General features: G+C 40.7%; 2 protein-coding genes across 2 annotated transcripts; one reads left to right on the top strand and one right to left on the bottom strand.

Annotated features, from left to right (window-relative positions):
- Positions 1–4,817: 4,817 nt before the first annotated feature.
- On the top strand, positions 4,818–7,381 carry LOC135346770 (uncharacterized protein K02A2.6-like). Its single transcript, XM_064544507.1, has one exon. It carries the CDS (start codon positions 5,399–5,401, stop codon positions 6,047–6,049), a length of 651 nt encoding a protein of 216 aa, XP_064400577.1. The 5' UTR covers positions 4,818–5,398; the 3' UTR covers positions 6,050–7,381.
- Positions 7,382–9,205: 1,824 nt separating this feature from the next.
- LOC135345486 (uncharacterized) lies at positions 9,206–9,868 on the bottom strand. Its single transcript, XM_064543220.1, has 3 exons — positions 9,730–9,868; positions 9,400–9,665; positions 9,206–9,298 (listed from the first exon to the last, which is right to left on the bottom strand). The coding sequence occupies exons 1-3, from the start codon at positions 9,827–9,829 to the stop codon at positions 9,206–9,208; spliced, it is 459 nt and encodes a 152-aa protein (XP_064399290.1). The 5' UTR covers positions 9,830–9,868.
- Positions 9,869–19,556: the final 9,688 nt, after the last annotated feature.

The following is a 19,556-nucleotide window of genomic DNA, read 5'->3' on the forward strand; positions in this document are numbered from 1 at the left end:
TGCATATAAGCCCCCTTTTTATAGCCTGCAATGCAAATTAATTAATGCAATTATCAAGATACAGTATATAGTGGGTAATTTTCGAGGGCTAATATTTTTGCGGATTTCGTGGTTCATGTTAACTCTCAGCTGCTATCTTAGATATTAGCATGCACAATCCACAAAAATTACCAATTCATGAAAATTTAGATTCTCGAAAACTACAATTGAGGAGCATGCATGCAGTTGTAGTATAATAAGCAATGGCTAATACTGCTGTGCTAAACTGATGGCTATATATATAGTCATGATTTTTGTAACAATTATATTATGTCATGTCAGCAGTTCCATGCATAAGCTAGTGTAGTGGACTGAGTCTACAATTCACTGATGTCAACTGTGACCAGATCGAACTCTAATTCTTGCCTGAGGAAAGGATTGTACTGGGCCTGTATAGAATAGAAATTTAAATGAATCATCGTTATATACTTCATAAATGCTCATGCAGAGACTATAATAATATAGATGCATGGTTTACATTATCGACATGGCTCTGACAGACGAGCTCAACATTGCTGCTCTGAGCTATGTTGACCCTCAGGTAGTATCTGTTTCCACTGCCGTCCTCCATAAACAGTTTTACACCCACACTAGAATTAGGGGTTACATGAACCATGGATCCACTGGGGTTTGTAGTCAGGCCTTGGGAACAGCCTCCAGCTGGAAAGTGAGATATCTTTTTGTTGCTGTCACTGAACACTTGCAGTCTGCGAAGAGGTCCATCGTCAACTCATAGAGATGGAAGTTGTCTGCAGTAAAATACACAATTAACACAAGATAAACACAAAACTATTTGCAATCAATGTATCTTACTTGGATCCTTCTTCAAACGATGAACTGCCACAGAGCTTCCGTTATGAGTAAGGTACTGGCTTGTCAGTACATTCCTGATGAGATTTACAGTGGTGGCCATTTTAATAAGCTTGGAGTTCTTTTGCTTGAAGATTTTGAAAAGAGAAGATTTGGTTGATGAACTAAACCCAGACACCTCATTAATTTATAGTCTGCAGTAACTTATAATTATATATTGATGTTTTCAGCTGAATTATTCGTTACACTTTCTATAAGGGGGGGGGGGTAATTGAAAGGAAATTAAACAATAATATTATTGATGAAAAGGATTCTATAATTATGCATGCACCTAACAACATGTCATTGAAGTTCCCGTTTACTTATTCATGTTATTCCTGTTTACCTATTCATAGGAGTTCATAACAAGTCATAACAGGACTTACATAATTATATTGATTTGGATAAACAACTGCAAATATTGTATATATCACAATAGGGTGCATTGAAAATCCCACAAGCACCCCGGTGTCACAGAGCCTCCGGGCAATTATTATTTCCTCCCCGCAGAGCCTGCGGTCTTAGAACAATTCATGCCTCGATCCCCTTCATTTAATCCTGCCCCGAAGCATGTTTTGCGTCCATAAAATGTTGAGCTTAAGAAGTCTATAATGGCTAGTTCAAGCTGCATGTTTGTCTCCCATTATTATAAGGGACCAAAGAGTAGAGGGGTATTTGCTGTTTGTTGTTTGGATCTGCAACGAGGTCTGAGTTTGCAATGCGGGCTGTTTATGCATGCATGGTATATGGTACAGGACCAAACACCAAGTTCTATCTCATCCCTACAACAACTTGGTGGCATTTTCTCCAGCCTGGCACCTTCGCAAGCACAACCTATGCATGCACTTGTCAGATTCATCACAATTCTTACAATCATCTCTGCCGACTGGAGCCTCTAATCCAAACACACCACTCTTAAGCTCACTCGTACAAACTCTATCGTACAAACTCTATCCTCCATCGCTGGTATACGACCACTTCTCCGTCCACTCCTGTACCGAAATCCTCCATGCTGTCACAAGCCAACAACAATGGCGGTGGTGGTGGTGGTGGTCTCTCTGCCGCGGCTGCTGCTAGTCTGTTCAATACTCTGATTCTGGCTCAGAATGTGCTCACAAGCAACTATTATGCAAACTGATAGACATGCATGTGTATAGGGTCTAAAAAAACCCCAGTTAACTTTTTTTTGGAAGTTCTACATGTAGAACTGCCACTATAATTATACTCAGAGTACATGCACTATTAAACTATCATGCACTCTGAGTATAATAAGTCCTCCATTTATATCATGCGATTTATGATAAATACATGCATGCATATAGATCTCTATTGCTTCAAGATTCTGGTTAGAATGCTTTGCAGTATATTTACTGGGCCTTTTTGTTTGAGGAGGTCTTCTAAGTTACTATTTCTCTCATTATAAGCCTCGAGACCAGCCGTTCGGTTGGTCTATTCTCTCATCTGCCGATTAGCCTCCTTCACTAGCCTCGAAGTGCGGCCTGTGATCGAGGCTACTGCCCGACGTGACATCATGTATTTGTTTCGAGGCTAAGGGAGTCTAGGCGGAGGCACGCGCTTCCGCCCAATTAGATCAAGCTAGATCTAGCTAGACTAGCTATTCTATATTATTATCACACTAGAAATTCTCCAAGCAGCTAAATGCTTTAAAACTCTCTGTTCATCCGATGGATATGGAATACATGTATCAATGGAGCAAGAAATCGCTATATCTTGTCACAACTTGCAACTGTAAAGAGCAACTCTGAGGCTAGAAACCTAGCCTCGAATCCAGGCCGATTAAAATACGTATTTTAATCTGCCTGGTCTCGAGGCTACTAGAAATCCTACCCACTTAGGACCGATTATTCCAGCAACTGCAACTAGTCTAATGCAAATGGAATTTATGCTCAGTACATGGCAATTCTATTCTTATCAGCCTGAGCCACTGCATTCGTGGTTAGCAACGAATCCAACGATACTCTGGCTGGACACTTCAAAGTATACCAGGTTAGTTAAATCAACACAGATTCATATGCATTGCGTGATGATTAGCTACTTTGATTTTAATGTAGGATGTTAATTGTTGAGCAGGTTCAGTCCGCGATTAAGTGTCAAGTCTATGAAATCTTTACTCTGGATATCATCAATATTGAACCAGAATTTACATCCTTTGCTGCTCGATTTCAGTGAAAAATGTGAGAATACTGTTATCACTGAAAATATTCTGTAAGCATTTTTGAATTGATTTGCATGATGTCTGGAAATGTGGGAATCCATCATTTTTTCATGTCGTTTTTTCTTTCAACTGTCTGAAACAGTGTCTTTGTTTTCTGATAAACTGTTTAATTGAGTTTGAGTTTGAGTTGAGTTCAGATTCTGGATTAGAATTGTTGTACAAAAATGTCTGAAATGGTGTTATTTTCACTGCTAGGATTCTTGGTGTAGCCGCATATCTTGGGGTGTAAAAAATATGTGCTGGTCAATACTTTACAGTCTTTCAGACCTCATTAACGCTCACGGCAAACAGAAATAGACAAACAAAAAACTGTACAGTTGCTGCGATTTAATAGGTCACATTTTAGTCACTATTTATTTATGAGGTCACCTGTTGTACATAGCAATTGAATTTAGTCACTACTAAATGTGTGATTGGAACTGATACCATTGTGTAGGTTGTGTGTAGGTGAATGAATAAGCTGAAACATATCCAAAAATGTTTTCATGACAGCTGGTGGGTTGTATAGTGATTACGAGACTTGCTTTTTGCCTCGGCTGCGCATGCGCAGGGTTTTAATTTTGTTTTTTCTTGTTCATGGGGCAACTATGTCTGGAAATGGTAGAAAGATACCAGCATGCTCATGCACCTAACTGAACTGAGTTTGCAACTTATTCCATATACATGGGTGCATGGTCGATATGGCATTAACAAAGTATATAGCAGTATCTAAATGCATGCTTGATTGAAGATTATGTGAGTTTGATCTGAGGTTATGTAATGTTTTGGACTTATTCCTAACCTGGTATTTACCTTATTGATTTTTGTAGTCATATCCGGTTGGGCATTGCGCTCTGCGCAGCCGGCTGTATTGTTCAACTTATTAGGCAATGTTTTGTAATCACCTGAGTCTCGATAATATATGATCTTTTAACCAAGATAATAAAGATAGCCGTGTGCACAGCAATAGTGTAGCAGTAATTCTAGCTACTACATAACAAGTGGCGACGAGGATCAACGAGGATGTCTGGCGACGAAGGTCCTCCGGCAGCAACTGCAACAACTGGACTACATGGGGCCGTAGCACCCTTCGATAGTGCCCAGGAAGAGTGGGTAGAGTATGCAGAAAGACTGGAGAACTATTTCATAGCCAATGACATCACAAACGAAGGCAAGCAACGAGCTATTCTACTGCACTGTGTAGGACCTGCAACTTATCGGTTGATCAAGACACTAGCCCTCCCTGGGACTCCAAGAGAGCTCACCTTTGCGGAGTTGGTAGAGACAGTGAAAAACCATTTTCAACCGAAACCATCGCCTATCATCAAACGCTTCGAGTTTAACACAAGGTGTCAAAATGAAGGAAAATCTGTGGTTAGCTTTGTGACGGCTTTGCGAAAATTTGCCGAGTATTGTGATTATGGTGCCGTATTGAATGATATGCTTCGAGATAGAATTGTGTGTGGCATACGCAGCAAACGAGTGCAACAAAGGCTACTGCAGGAGGCTGGGTTGACCTTCGAAAGAGCTTTGGAGATTGCCCAAGCTACAGAGACAGCAGAGAATGACTCCAAGCGGCTACAAGTAAAGGATAAACCTATTTCAGAAGGAGACGAGAAGCCAGTCTACAAGGTACAGCAGCATCCTCGACAAGGCCGGAGACCACAAGAAAGGGGAAGACAAGTATTCGAGAAGACTTGTTACTGATGTGGAGGCAAGCACTCAGCAGCTCAGTGCAAGTTCAAAGAATATGAGTGCCATTTCTGTCACAAGAAGGGGCACCTTGCCTCAGTTTGTCGAAAAAGAAAAGACAATGTATCTGAAGAAAGCGCAAAAACAGTTTTAATTGACAGTGAGGACAGTGGTGACAAATATTATTTACACAGTGTTGGTGGAGGAAGTACAGACCCAATATTAGTGGAGATTTCATTGAATGGGACTGATGTCCAGAGGGAAGTCGATACAGGAGCATCTGTCTCGCTCATTAGCGAAGAAACTTTGAGCTTAATAAAGAATGAAAACACGTGTATCACTAAGGTGAAAGACAAACTTCTCACCTATACGGGGGAACGAATTGCCGTACTGGGTACCGTCAATGTTGAAGTCCAACACAGAGGTGAAACGCACACCCTGCCCCTTTATGTCACAAAGGGAGCGCACCAACCTTTGCTAGGAAGGAACTGGCTGTCAAAAGTGCAACTTGAGTGGCAACACATTCTAACGATTCGAACTGAACGTAGACTCCAAGACATTCTAGACGAGCATCAAGATGTATTCAGGCCAGGACTGGGGAAGATGAAGGGTGTCAAAGCCAAGATCCATAATATGGAGGCAGAAGAAACGCCCAAGTTCTTTAAGGCCAGAACTGTGCCGTATTCAATGCGGGCTAAACTGGAAAAGGAGTTGGACCAGCTACAGTCTCTGGGAGTGATCAAACCAGTCCAATTTTCAGAGTGGGCAACGCCCGTAGTTCCCGTCAACAAGGACGATGGACGAGTACGACTATGTGGAGACTACAAAGTCACACTAAATCGAAGCTGCAAGGTGGATAAGTATCCCCTACCGAGAATTGAGGATCTTTTTGCTTCTCTTTCTGGCAGAAAGAAGTTCACAAAGCTAGACCTGAAACATGCGTACCAGCAGATTGAACTGGACGAGGAGTCGAAACCGTTAACAACCATTAACACGCACAAAGGTCTATTTCAGTACGATTGCTTACCTTTTGGAGTTTCGTCCGCACCATCAATTTTTCAACGAGTGATGGAAAACCTATTGCAAGGGATACCTGGAGTGTGTATCTACATAGACGACATATTGATCACAGGTCACACGGAAGAGGAGCACTTGGAGCACCTGACAGAAGTCCTTACCAGATTGTCGAAAGCTGGGCTCACCCTCAAGAAGGTAAAATGCTCATTCTTTTTGGATTCGGTGGAGTACCTCTGACACATAATCAGCAAGGATGGACTGCACACATCGGAGTCGAAGGTCAAGGCTGTTCTAGAGGCACCCTCTCCGAAGAATGTGCCAGAGCTGAGGTCGTTTTTAGGTCTTATGAACTATTACGGCAAGTTTCTGCCCGACCTGGCCTCTGTTCTGGCTCCACTGTATACCCTACTCCAGAAGAAGAAGAAGTGGAAATGGGGTTTAAAACAACAACAAGCCTTTGACCATGTGAAGAACCTCCTGAATTCTTCAAGAGTACGAGTTCATTTCGATGACAAGCTACCGTTGGTTCTGTCGTGCGACGCCTCACCATATGGAGTAGGGGCTGTCTTGTCACATGTAATGGCCAATGGAGACGAGCGACCAATCTGCTATGCCTCGAGAACACTATCAGAAACTGAAAAGAAATATTCACAGCTTGACAAGGAGGCTTTGGCCATAGTGTTTGGTGTAAAGAAGTACCATCAGTATCTCTATGGGAGACAGTTTGAACTTAAAACTGACCACAAACCTCTAACTTACATTTTCAGTGAAACAAAAGCCACCCCAACAATGGCTTCAGGACGGATTCAGAGATGGGCACTTATCCTAGGTGCTTACTCCTATACCATCAGCTACAAGCCTGGGAAGGAGAACGCAAATGCGAATGCCTTGAGTCGTCTGCCGCTCCCAAACACCAGGAAGGAAATACCCGAAGTTCCAGAAGTGGTCCATCTCATGGAGTTTCTAGACTCTACACCAGTGACCAGCACACAAATTGGAGAGTGGACTCGTCGTGATCCGGTGCTGGCTAAAGTGAAAGATTGGATCTTAACGGGTTGGCCAGCTGAATGCCCCGAACAGGAAGAGACATGACCTTATTGGAGAAGAAGGTATGAACTAAGTGTTGGACAAAACTGTGTGTTGTGGGGTAGTCGAGTAGTTGTACCCCCTAAATGTCGAAGCCGAGTAAAAACGATGTTGCATGAGGCCCACCCAGGCATTGTACGAATGAAATCCTTGGCTAGAGGATATGTGTGGTGGCCGAAAATTGATGCAGAATTAGAGGGAGTATGCAAATCTTGTGTGATATGCCAGACTCAACAGAAAACACCCCCTGTTGTACCCTTGCATCCATGGGCATGGCCAAACAAACTATGGTCACGAGTCCATGTGGACTATGCCGGTCCTTTTATGGGCAAAATGTTTTTGATTATGTCTGACGCACATTTGAAATGGCTGGAAGTACACATGACTACCACTACGACGAGTGCTGTTACGATCGAACTCATGAGGAAGTCATTTGCCTCACTGGGATTACCAGAAGTGATTGTCTCAGACAATGCTACAACGTTCACAAGCAGTGAATTTGCCGAGTTTCTCAAGAGCAACGGAGTGAGACACGTTAGGACTCCGCCATACCACCCAGCTTCGAATGGGTTGGCTGAGAGATCGGTACAAACGTTTAAGGCTGGAATGAAGAAGTTACAAGAAGGTTCTTTGGAAACAAAAATCTCACGATTCCTATTCCGTTATCGTTTGACTCCACACAGCAGTACTGGAGTTTCTCCTGCTGAGCTGATGTTTGGGAGGAAGTTACGATCGCTCCTGGACTGCCTTCAACCTCATCTACAGACCAAAGCTGATACATGCAGAGATAATCAGACGAGAGGACATGACAGTCATGCCAAGCTACGGAATTTCAGTGTTGGTGATTTCATATATGCTAAGAACTATGTGAAGGGCTACCTGGAACAATCACCGAGCGACTAGGATCGGTAATGTATGGGTTGCTCCTGGAGAGAATGGCCAGAGAGTTAGGAAACATGCTGATCAATTGAAACTACGAATAGAAACTAACAATGATGCTCATCCAACAGAAGATAGTAATCCGCTCGATTCTGGAATGGAACCAGATGGAAACGAGACAGACTTGCCAACTGAACAACCAGAACAACCGGAACAACCTGAACAACCGGAACAACCTGACCAACCGGAACCACCTGAACCACCGTTGATTCCTACTCGAACATCATCCCGAATTCGAAAGGAACCTGATAGGTACGGATATAGAACTGATTGACGTTTATTTTATGTTCCTCATTAAGGAGGGAGAATTGTAATGTTTTGGACTTATTCCTAACCTGGTATTTACGTTATTGATTTTTGTAGTCATATCCGGTTGGGCATTGCGCTCTGCGCAGCCGGCTGTATTGTTCAACTTATTAGGCATTGTTTTGTAATCACCTGAGTCTCGATAATATATGATCTTTTAACCAAGATAATAAAGATAGCCGTGTGCACAGCAATAGTGTAGCAGTAATTCTAGCTACTACATAACAGGTTATAACCCTTAATTGTTCTGTTTGAAGTAATAGTCTTGAAAATCAATGCAGTCCAAGACTCCAAACCATTGATTTGGACTGAGTATTAAGCTAACACATTCACTTGACGAATTTTTATTTTGGCGACCCTCATCTTGATAGCTAAAATTAATCCGTCGCCATGCAAGTTTACCCGCTATAATTATGGTATATATAATTATACCAAGCCAATAATTATTTATGCCAAGAAGAAATCATCGATGCACCAATCAATAAAAAATTTACCTATATAATTATACTACATGTAGTAACTTATATATACATGTGCACTTATATTGTCCGCAGTAAAGTAGTGGGTACATGCATGGCTAGCTCATATGGCATGATAATTACTTGCAATTTAACCATGCGTGCATGGAGGGAATTATTTAAAGGGCATAATTGGTTGATGTGATTATTATACATGGTGCATGCATATAATATTATAAATTATATAAGTCCCTATAGCCTGCAATGCAAAATTAATTATGTAATGTATTATTATCAAGATACAGTATGGGTAATTTTCGAGGGGGGCGAATATTTTCATGGATTTCGTGCTTCATGTTCAAACATACAACTCAGCTGCTATCTTAGAAAATAATAATTATTAGCAAGCACAATCCACAAAAATGACCAATTCATAGATTCTCGAAAACTACAATTGAGGAGCATGCATGCAGTTGTATAATTTTTATATATGAAATAAAATAAGCAATGGCTGTATAATGCTGTGCTAAACTGATGGCTAATCCTATAATTATAGTCATGATTTTTGTACAATTATATTATGTCCTGTCGGCAGTTCCATGAGCTATAGTGTAGTGGACTGAGTCAGCAAATCACGGATGTCAACCGTGACCAGATCGAACTCTAATTCTTGCCTGAGGAAAGGATTGTGCTGGGCCTGTATAAAATAGAAATTAAAACGAATCATCGGTATATAGCTATTCTTCATAAATGCACATGCAGAGACTATAATAATATATAATGATATAGATGGTTTACATTATCGACGTAGGTCTGACAGACGAGCTCAACATTGCTGCTCTGAGCTATGTTGACCCTCAGGTAGTATCTGTTTTCACTGTCGTCCTTCACAAACAGTTTCACACCCACACTAGAATTAGGGGTTACATGAACCATGGATCCACTGGGGTTCGTGGTCAGGCTTTGGGAACAGCCTCCAGCTGGAACGTGAGATATCTTCTTGTTGCTGTCACTGAACACTTGCAGTCTGCGAAGAGGTCCATCGTCATAGAGATGGAAGTTGTCTGCAGTAAAATACACAATTAACACAAGATAAACACAAAACTATTTGCAATCAATGTATCTTACTTGGATGGTTCTTCAAATGATGAACTGCCACAGAGCTTCCGTTATGAGTAAGGTACTGTCCGGTCAGTACATTTCTGATGAGATTTACAGTGGTGGCCATTTCAATAAGCTTGGAGTTCTTTTGCTTGAAGATTTGAAAAAGAAGATTTGGTTGATGAACTAAACCCAGACACCTCATTAATTTATAGTCTGCAGTAACTTATAATTATATATTGATGTTTTCAGCTGAATTATTTGTTACACTTTCTATAAGGAGGGGGGGGGGGTAATTGAAAGGAAATTAAACAATAATATTATTGATGAAAAGGATTCTATAATTATGCATGCACCTAACAACATGTCATTGAAGTTCCCGTTTACTTATTCATGTTATTCCTGTTTACCTATTCATAGGAGTTCATAACATGTCATAACAGGATTTATATAATTATATTGATTTGGATAAACAACTGCAAATATTATATATCACAATAGGGTGCATTGAAAATCCCACAAGCACCCCGGTGTCACAGAGCCTCCGGGCAATTATTATTTCCTCCCCGCAGAGCCTGCGGTCTTAGAACAACTCATGCCTCGATCCCCGTCATTTAATCCTGCCCCGAAGCATATTTTGCGTCCATAAAATGTTGAGCTTAAGAAGTCTAATGGCTAGTTCAAGCTGCATGTTTGCCTCCCATTTTTATAAGGGAACAAAGAGTAGAGGGGTATTCGCTGTTTGTTGTTTGGATCTGCAATGAAGTCTGAGTTTGCAATGCGGGCTGCTTGGTATATGGTACAGGACCAAACACCAAGTTCTATCTCATCCCTACAACAACTTGGTGGCATTTTCTCCAGTCTGGCACCTTCGCAAGCACAACCTATGCATGCACTTGTCAGCTTCATCACAATTCTTACAATCATCTCTGCCGACTGGAGCCTCTAATCCAAACACACCACTCTTAAGCTCACTCGTACAAACTCTATCCTCCGTCGCTGGTATACGACCACTTCTCCGTCCACTCCTGTACCGAAATCCTCCATGCTGTCACAAGCCAACAACAATGGCGGCGGTGGTGGTGGTGGTCTCTCTGCCGCGGCTGCTGCTAGTCTGTTCAATACTCTGATTCTGGCTCAGAATGTGCTCACAAGCAACTATTATGCAAACTGATAGACATGCATGTGTATAGGGTCTAAAAAAACCCCAGTTAACTTTTTTTTGGAAGTTCTACATGTAGAACTGCCACTATAATTATACTCAGAGTACATGCACTATTAAACTATCATGCACTCTGAGTATAATAAGTCCTCCATTTATATCATGCGAGTTTATGATAAATACATGCATATAGATCTCTATTGCTTCAAAATTCTGGTTAGAATGCTTTGCAGTATATTTACTGGGCCTTTTTGTTTGAGGAGGTCTTCTGAGTTACTCATTAGCCTCGAGACCAGCCGTTCGACCTATGACATCAGGTATTTGTTTTGAGGCTAAGGGAGTCTAGGCGGAGGCCCGCGCTTCCACCCAACTAGCTAGAGATCAAGCTAGACTAGCTATTCTATCATTATCACATTAGAAATTCTCCAAGCAGCTAAATGCTTTAAAACTCTCTGTTCATCCGATGGATATGGAATACATGTATCAATGGAGCAAGAAATCGCTATATCTTATCACAACTTGCAATTGTAAAGAGCAACTCTGAGGCTAGAAACCTAGCCTCGAATCCAGGCCGATTAAAATACGTTTTAATCTGCCTGGTCTTAGGACCGATTATTCCAGCAACTGCAACTAGTCTAATGCAAACGGAATTTATGCTCAGTGCATGGCAATTCTATTCCTATCAGCCTGAGCCACTGCATTCGTGGTTAGCAACGAATCCAAAGATACTCTGGCTGGACACTTTAAAGTATACCAGGTTAGTTAAATCAACACAGATTCATAATTATGCATTGCGTAATGATTAGCTACTTTGATTTTAATGTAGGATGTTAATTGTTGAGCAGGTTCAGTCCGCGATGTGTCAAGTCTACAGAATCTTTACTCTGGATATCACCAATATTGAACCGGAATTTACATCCTTCGCTGCTCGATTTCAGTGAAAATGTGAGAATACTGTTATCACTGAAAATATTCTGTAAGCATTTTTGAATTGATTTGCATGATGTCTGGAAATGTGGGAATCCATTATGTCATTTTTTCTTTGAACTGTCTGAAACAGTGTCTTTATTCTTTGATGAGTTTTCGTTTAAGTTTTCGTTCATTGATTCTGGGTTGTTCCGCAAAATGTCTGAAAATGTGTCATTTTCATTTCTTTGAACTGTCTGAAACAGTGTCTTTGTTTTCTGATAAACTGTTTGAGTTTGAGTTTGAGTTCAGTTCAGATACTGGATTAGAATTTTTGTACAAAAATGTCTGAAATGATGTCATTTTCACCGCTAGGATTCTTGGTGTAGCCGCATATCTTGGGGTGTAAAAAATATGTGCTGGTCAATACTTTACAGTCTTCCAGACCTCATTAACGCTCACGGCAAACAGAAATAGACAAACAAAAAACTGTACAGTTGCTGCGATTTAATAGGTCACATTTTAGTCACTATTTATTTATGAGGTCACCTGTTGTACATGCATGGCAATTGAATTTAGTCACTACTAAATGTGTGATTGGAACTGATACCATTGTGTAGGTTGTGTGTAGGTGAATGAATAAGCTGAAACATATCCAAAAATGTTTTCATGACAACTGGTGGGTTGTATAGTGATTACGGGACTTGCTTTTTGCCTCGGCTGCGCATGCGCAGGGTTTTAACTTGTTCATGGGGCAACTATGTCTGGAAATGGTAGAAAGATACCAGCATGCTCATGCACCTAATTGAACTGAGTTCGCAACTTATTCTGCATGGTCGATATGGCATTAACAAAGTATATAGGAGTATCTAAATGCATGCTTGATTGAAGATTATGTGAGTTTGATCTGAGGTTATAACCCTTAATTGTTCTGTTTGAAGTAATAGTCTTGAAAATCAATGCAGTCCAAGACTCCAAACCATTGATTTGGACTGAGTATTAAGCTAACACATTCACTTGACGAATTTTTATTTTGGCGACCCTCATCTTGATAGCTAAAATTAATCCGTCGCCATGAAAGTTTACCCGCTTATAATTATGGTATATATAATTATACCAAGCCAATAATTATTTTTGCCAAGAAGAAATCATCGATGCACCAATCAATAAAAAATTTACCTATATAATTATACTGCATGTACCGTATAGCGGGTATATTTCGAGGGTATAAATGTTCGCGGTTTTCGCGGATTGAGCCTGTACCGCGAACATTTATACCCACGAAAATTTATAATAGTAGGCGTGTTCAGTATTATGGATTCGAGGCTAACGGTGTGGAGGTACAGCTGCATGTTGATGTGCGCATGCGCCAAAAGGCTGGAACTCAGACCACGAAAATAAAATCCGCGAAATCCTTTGCAATGGTCCATCCGCGAAATTTATACCCTTGAAATATACCCGCTATATACGGTAGTTATATACATGTGCACTTATATTGTCCGCAGTAAAGTAGTGGGTACATGCATGGCTAGCTCATATGGCATGATATTTGCAATTTAACCATGCGTGCATGGAGGGAATTATTGAAAGGACATAATTGGTTGATGTGATTTTTATACATGGTGCATGCATATATATTATAAGTCCCTATAGCCTGCAATGCAAAATTAATTATGTAATGCATTATACAATAATTATATTATATTATTATCAAGATACAGTATGGGTAATTTTCGAGGGCTAATATTTTCACGGATTTCGTGGTTCATGTTCAAACATACAACTCAGCTGCTATCTTAGAAAATAATAATTAATAGCAAGCACAATCCACAAAAATGACTAATTCATAGATTCTCGAAAACTACAATTGAGGAGCATGCACGCATTGCAGTTGTATAATTTTTATATATGAAATAAAATAAGCAATGTGGCTGTATAATGCTGTGCTAAACTGATGGCTAATCATATAATTATAGTCATGATTTTTGTACAATTATATTATGTCCTGTCGGCAGTTCCATGCATGCGCTATAGTGTAGTGGACTGAGTCTGCAATTCACGGATGTCAACCGTGACCAGATCAAACTCTAATTCTTGCCTGAGGAAAGGATTGTGCTGGACCTGTATAAAATAGAAATTAAAATGAATCATCGGTATATAGCTATACTTCATAAATGCACATGCAGAGACTATAATAATATATAATGATATAGATGGTTTACATTATCGACGTAGCTCTGACAGACGAGCTCAACATTGCTGCTCTGAGCTATGTTGACCCTCAGGTAGTATCTGTTTTCACTGTCGTCCATCACAAACAGTTTCACACCCACACTAGAATTAGGGGTTACATGAACCATGGATCCACTGGGGTTTGTGGTCAGGCTTTGGGAACAGCCTCCAGCTGGAACGTGAGATATCTTCTTGTTGCTGTCACTGAACACTTGCAGTCTGCGAAGAGGTCCATCGTCATAGAGATGGAAGTTGTCTGCAGTAAAAACACAAAACTATTTGCAATCAATGTATCTTACTTGGATGCTTCTTCAAACGATGAACTGCCACAGAGCTTTCGTTATGAGTAAGGTACTGGCTGGTCAGTACATTCCTGATGAGATTTACAGTGGTGACCATTTCAATAAGCTTGGAGTTCTTTTGCTTGAAGATTTGAAAAAGAAGATTTGGTTGATGAACTAAACCCGTGCATGCAGACACCTCATTAATTTATAGTCTGCAGTAACTTATAATTATTTATTGATGTTTTCAGCTGAATTACTTGTTACACTTTCTATAAGGGGGGGGGGGTAATTGAAAGGAAATTAAACAATAATATTATTGATGAAAAGGATTCTATAATTATACGTGCACCTAACAACATGTCATTGAAGTTCCCGTTTACTTATTCATGTTATATTCCTGTTTACTTATTCATAGGAGGTCATAACAGAACTTTATACATTGATTTGGATAAACAACTGCAAATAATTTACAATAGGGGTGCATTAAAAATCCCGCAAGTACCCCGGTGTCATAGAGCCTCCGGGCAATAATTATAAATAAACAACTGAAAATATTAATATCACAATAAAAATTCCACAAGCACCCCAGTGTCACAGAGCCTCCGGGCAATAATTATTTCCTCCCCAGAGCCTGCATAATTATGCGGTCTTAAAGCGGTCTTATACAACAGTGCCTCGATCTCGACCCCTCACTTAATCCGTAATACCCCGAAGCATGTTTTGCGTCTATGAAACTGACTTGGTTTACTTCCGGTTGAAAGATCTTTCTACTGTAGGGGTGTGTGATTTGAACCACTATCCTTAAAAATATAATCCGCAAAATGTTTAGTTAGCAATCTGCGAAAATTTAGCGCTTCGAAAGTAATCCACTATATACGGTATAAGCAGTCTCATGAATCAGCCTAGTGATATATATGATTCACTTTATATCTAACGCTTTACTGCATGGCATCCAAAAAACAACCGGAAGACATCTGAACTGCTGTGCAGGTATTTGGAGACTACATTCTTGAGCACTCCAGTACATAAATCTGTGGAGAATCCTGTTTGAAGCCAAATTGGAGATCTGATCGGCTAGACCTTGTTGATTTTCTCAGTTATAATTATATCGAACACATGGCCAACTGACCTTTGCACAAATCAGGCTATTTATATACAGCATACATATAGATACAAAAAAATATATAGTTAGTGACATAACATAATAATTATTAGTCTGAATGACAAAACCACAGTCTAATAATAATAATAGTAAGAAATCACAGTCTAATTACTTTCAACAGAGTGACCTGCATGTATAGTTGATGAAAATGCAACGTTCCACGGCATTACTGAGATTTGTAGCTAGGGCAATGGGCCTACATATGTCCGAGTTCGAGGGGTCTTTAAGAGGCTTTGGAATCAGTACAAGTACGCAATCTCTCACCGCAGCAGGTATATGCCCATGACGGAGGACAGCAGAAAATAAATCTGCAAGGAATGGCGCAATGACCGATGATGCAAGCACAAAATGGTTAGATATTAAATTGGTATCGTCAGACTTATTATGCATGTATGACCCAAGCAGTGTTCCAAACTCCACAGAAATATATATCTACATCGTCAATGTCAGCAACTGTGATGAACACATCCAGAAGAACATTTCTAAGAGTAGTATCACTGGAATTCAAGAGGCTAAAGAGCTTCAAACGGAAACAGTTGCTGATCTCTTTATCATCACTATATGGGGATCGAGGTACTCTGCTTCACATCAGATTCTTTTGACTTCTTTTCAGAACACAGAGTTGTTTATAGACAAAAGTGCCTCACTAAGTTTATCCCTAACAATGTGTTTATGTCTCCTTTTGATGCGCCTGACAGCATACTTGTATGCAGCTTTATAGACTTCTTTCGCAGGTCAAACAAAACACCCGTCAAAGGACAGTCAGCCTCAACCCAAATCTTAGTATGGCAGAGTCTCTAACAGGACGAACATGGTCCTTCCAGCCAGGCATTTCTTTTGGTCTATTGCGTTTAACGAGAAAACAGAGCAGAGCATGCAGCATTTGAAAGACAAGCAAGAAACTGCATGCATGAGTACAGAACATATCGATTTCCTTGTTGTGCGATACACAACTTGGTGAACGACAATTTACTAAGGAGGTCCTGCGACAAAGAAGGCAGACTGGAAGCAATTGTTAGCTTGTACTTCTCAACATCACTTACAGTAAGTAACGACCAATCAAATGTGTTGATGATGACAATTTTGTGAGGATACTAGCTACTTTGCAAGGTCCAACATCTACAAATGTGCATGGTCAGAGTAGTTGCAAGGAGAGTGCAAGCTATGCATATACGTCACAAATAGTATCACAGTGATGCTGTAGCGTGAGGATGTGATCCGGCCACGATCTGACTGATCCACCGTCCCTCTCATAGGTGAATTTGACAGTAAATTGAAACTCATCATGCGAATGTCAGTACTCATGAGTTCAAATGAATACTTTGTCAGGATATTTTCGTAAAAAAGAAGACATTTTGCGGGGTAAAAACATCCAATAATTTCGCACATGCGCAAGCAGTCAGAATGTAGCGGCGGTGTTTCACTGTTTAGTTGGTGGCGGCTATTATGATCTATATGAGCAAAGGAGATCAGAGCACCATTAATCTCTCTAGCCCTTACTGGGCCATTAATACTGGCATAGCCTCGATCCCAGGCCGAGATCGAGGCTAATACTGGCACTGATACGCTTTTACATTCTCACCTTTGACCTCAAAAGAATTCTATAAAGGTCTGTAATTATCACATGACTGAACGCGTCATGATGATGCATGTCCAACCTCTTCTGCCTCCCCCCCAGAGGAGGTCCGCAGGCGCAGAAATCGGAAAAGGTGGAAGTGAAAGGTAAATGAGTGGGCGTAGCTTCACTTCCGCTTTTTTCGATTTGTCATTTTTCGGCCTCGGACCATGGGCTATATCCGATTTCTGGCTTTCTGGTCCTACACACGCGTGTTAGGCCACGTGAGGCTAATTGCCTCTGCAATAACCTTGAGCGTGGGCTGCCCAATAGCTGTATATAGAAATTTCAGCACCACTATACGATTATACAGTATACTGGTAGTTAGTATACTGGTAGTTAGGCCACGTGGTAGTTAGGCCACGTGAGGCTAATTGCCTCTGCAATAACCTTAAGCGTGGGGCTGCCCATGCTCAACGTTATTGCAGAGGCAATTAGCCTAATCGAGGCCTCTGCCCATGCCCATGCAGAGGAGGTTGTATAGCTGTATATAGAAATTTCAACACCACTATACAACTAGAGCACTAAAGTGCAAACCCTCGGCTGATGACATGAGTATAAAGAACTAGAATATAAAGAAACCAGAAATATAATGCAGTGCATATAGTGATGTTGTTATCACGTATGACTTGCACAGCAACTAAGGAACAATAAAACTAAACCAGACTGGAGGCATGCTGAAACATTTGACAACAGGTAGTGGTACTATATGCACTGTGGATTAGGATCACAGCAAAGAAGCCTGGAGTCTCAGAGAAGTATGACTCCAGGTCCTTGTAGATATATCCTAGCCTCTAGCCTCTACACAGGCTCTCCTTTTTCTGTTCTTTATCACAATCGTTCAATAAGATAAAATACTGTATTAATCGTTCAATGAGATAAAATACGGTGTTAATTGGAGGAATAAAGAAAAAAATTGATGTAGAGTTAGGAAAAAGGAGAGCCTGTATCGGGAAGTCGTGGTAGAAGGGTGAAAATGAGCGTGGGCATGCTGAGCTAGAGATGTTGGACTGCCCACGCAGAAATCTATTACTAATAAAGCAGCAAGCTGGACATGGACTTGGAACTGGAAGTTTGCAAGCACTATAGCTAGCTATACCTTAGGCTTAGCTAGATGATCTACTAGTCTAGATTGAATTTGCAATTGTGTGTTCAGATTCTATCAGACTATCACCTTTTCTTGTGTCTTTCTACATGCTATAGTCTATAGTATAGATCAAGAATAGCTTAGTCATCATTATCATATAGCAGGTAGCTACTGCCACCAGAGCTGGCCACGCTGGTTCTCTGATCTGACTTGCAGCACAGCTTGGTGGTTGTCTCAGTACAGTCTTATTAAAACTTTGAATGCGTGGGAGAATACCTTACGTCACGATTGTGGGCTACATATCGCCCACGTTCATAAAAATCATTGTGGATCACGCGATTTCCCAAACCAGGCCTTACTTTTTCTTAACTGTACGCCCATTTCTTTCTTTGCTGCCTCACTATGTCTTTCTTATGATTTGTGGATGAACAGTGACAACAGCAAGAAAAAGTAAGGCCTGGGAACGAGGCTAGATATATCCCAGTCAGCTCAAAGCAGGAGCTGTAATTCAAGCTTTCTGCTTTAGTGACCCTGTTCCATTGTTCCTGGTATATACAGCTTTCTACTTTAGTGACCCTGTTCCATCGTTCTTGGTAAAGGATCACTTCAGTTATAAGTAACGCATGTGCAAGTTCTGTTCAAGCTACATTTTGCTCGCTTTTATTAGACAAAGAAGCTTTAACACCGAAAGCTGCCACTATCCAAAGTACTAACTTGTTGTGTGAAGGCTACTCATGCTGTAAACGCAGTGCTAGAACATCCAGGTAAGCAGACCTAGTCACAAGCTTGTTCAAGCTTCTTAGCTTTTGCTCGACAAAGAAGCTTTAACATCAAAATCTGCCACTATTTAAATCAAGTATTGTTGTGTAAAGGCTATCCATGCTGTAAACGCAGTGCTGTGGCATCCAGGTGAGTAGAAAAGCCAATCACAAACAAACAAACTAGAGCACTAAAGTGCAAACCCTCGGCTGGTGACGTGATAATAAAGAAACCAGAAGAGTGAAGGGTGATAATGCAGTGCATGTAGCATGTATGACTAAGCATGCGCTAGCACAGCAACTCAAGAGCAATAAAACTAAACTAACTAGAGCACTAAAGTGCAAACCCCTCGGCTGGTGACATGATTAAAAAGAAACCAGAAATATAATGCAGTGCATATAGTGATGTTGTTATCATGTATGACTTACACAGCAACTCAGGAGCAATAAAACTAAACCAGACTGGAGGAATGCTGAAACATTTGAGAACAGGTAGTGGTACTATATCTAAGATTGATATATGCACTGTGGATTAGGATCACAGTAAAGAAGCCTGGAGTCTCAGAGAAGTATGGCTCCAGGTTCTGCATGTGGAGTAGCCTCGATCCCAGGCCGAGTTTTCGCTTTTATAACGGTTAGGCGAAGGTA

This window comes from Halichondria panicea, chromosome 1, assembly GCF_963675165.1.
Source record: "Halichondria panicea chromosome 1, odHalPani1.1, whole genome shotgun sequence".
NCBI classification, from domain to species: Eukaryota; Metazoa; Porifera; class Demospongiae; order Suberitida; family Halichondriidae; genus Halichondria; species Halichondria panicea.

Bases quoted from the DNA above. Each gene is read 5' to 3' on its own strand.
- LOC135346770 (XM_064544507.1), top strand. From the start codon at position 5,399: ATGAAGGGTGTCAAAGCCAAGATCCATAATATGGAGGCAGAAGAAACG.
- LOC135345486 (XM_064543220.1), bottom strand. From the start codon at position 9,829: ATGGCCACCACTGTAAATCTCATCAGAAATGTACTGACCGGACAGTAC. The intron at 9,666-9,729 runs GTAAGATACATT...ATTTTACTGCAG, and splicing joins TCATTTGAAGAACCATCCAA to ACAACTTCCATCTCTATGAC. The intron at 9,299-9,399 runs GTAAACCATCTA...TATTTTATACAG, and splicing joins GTCAGACCTACGTCGATAAT to GCCCAGCACAATCCTTTCCT.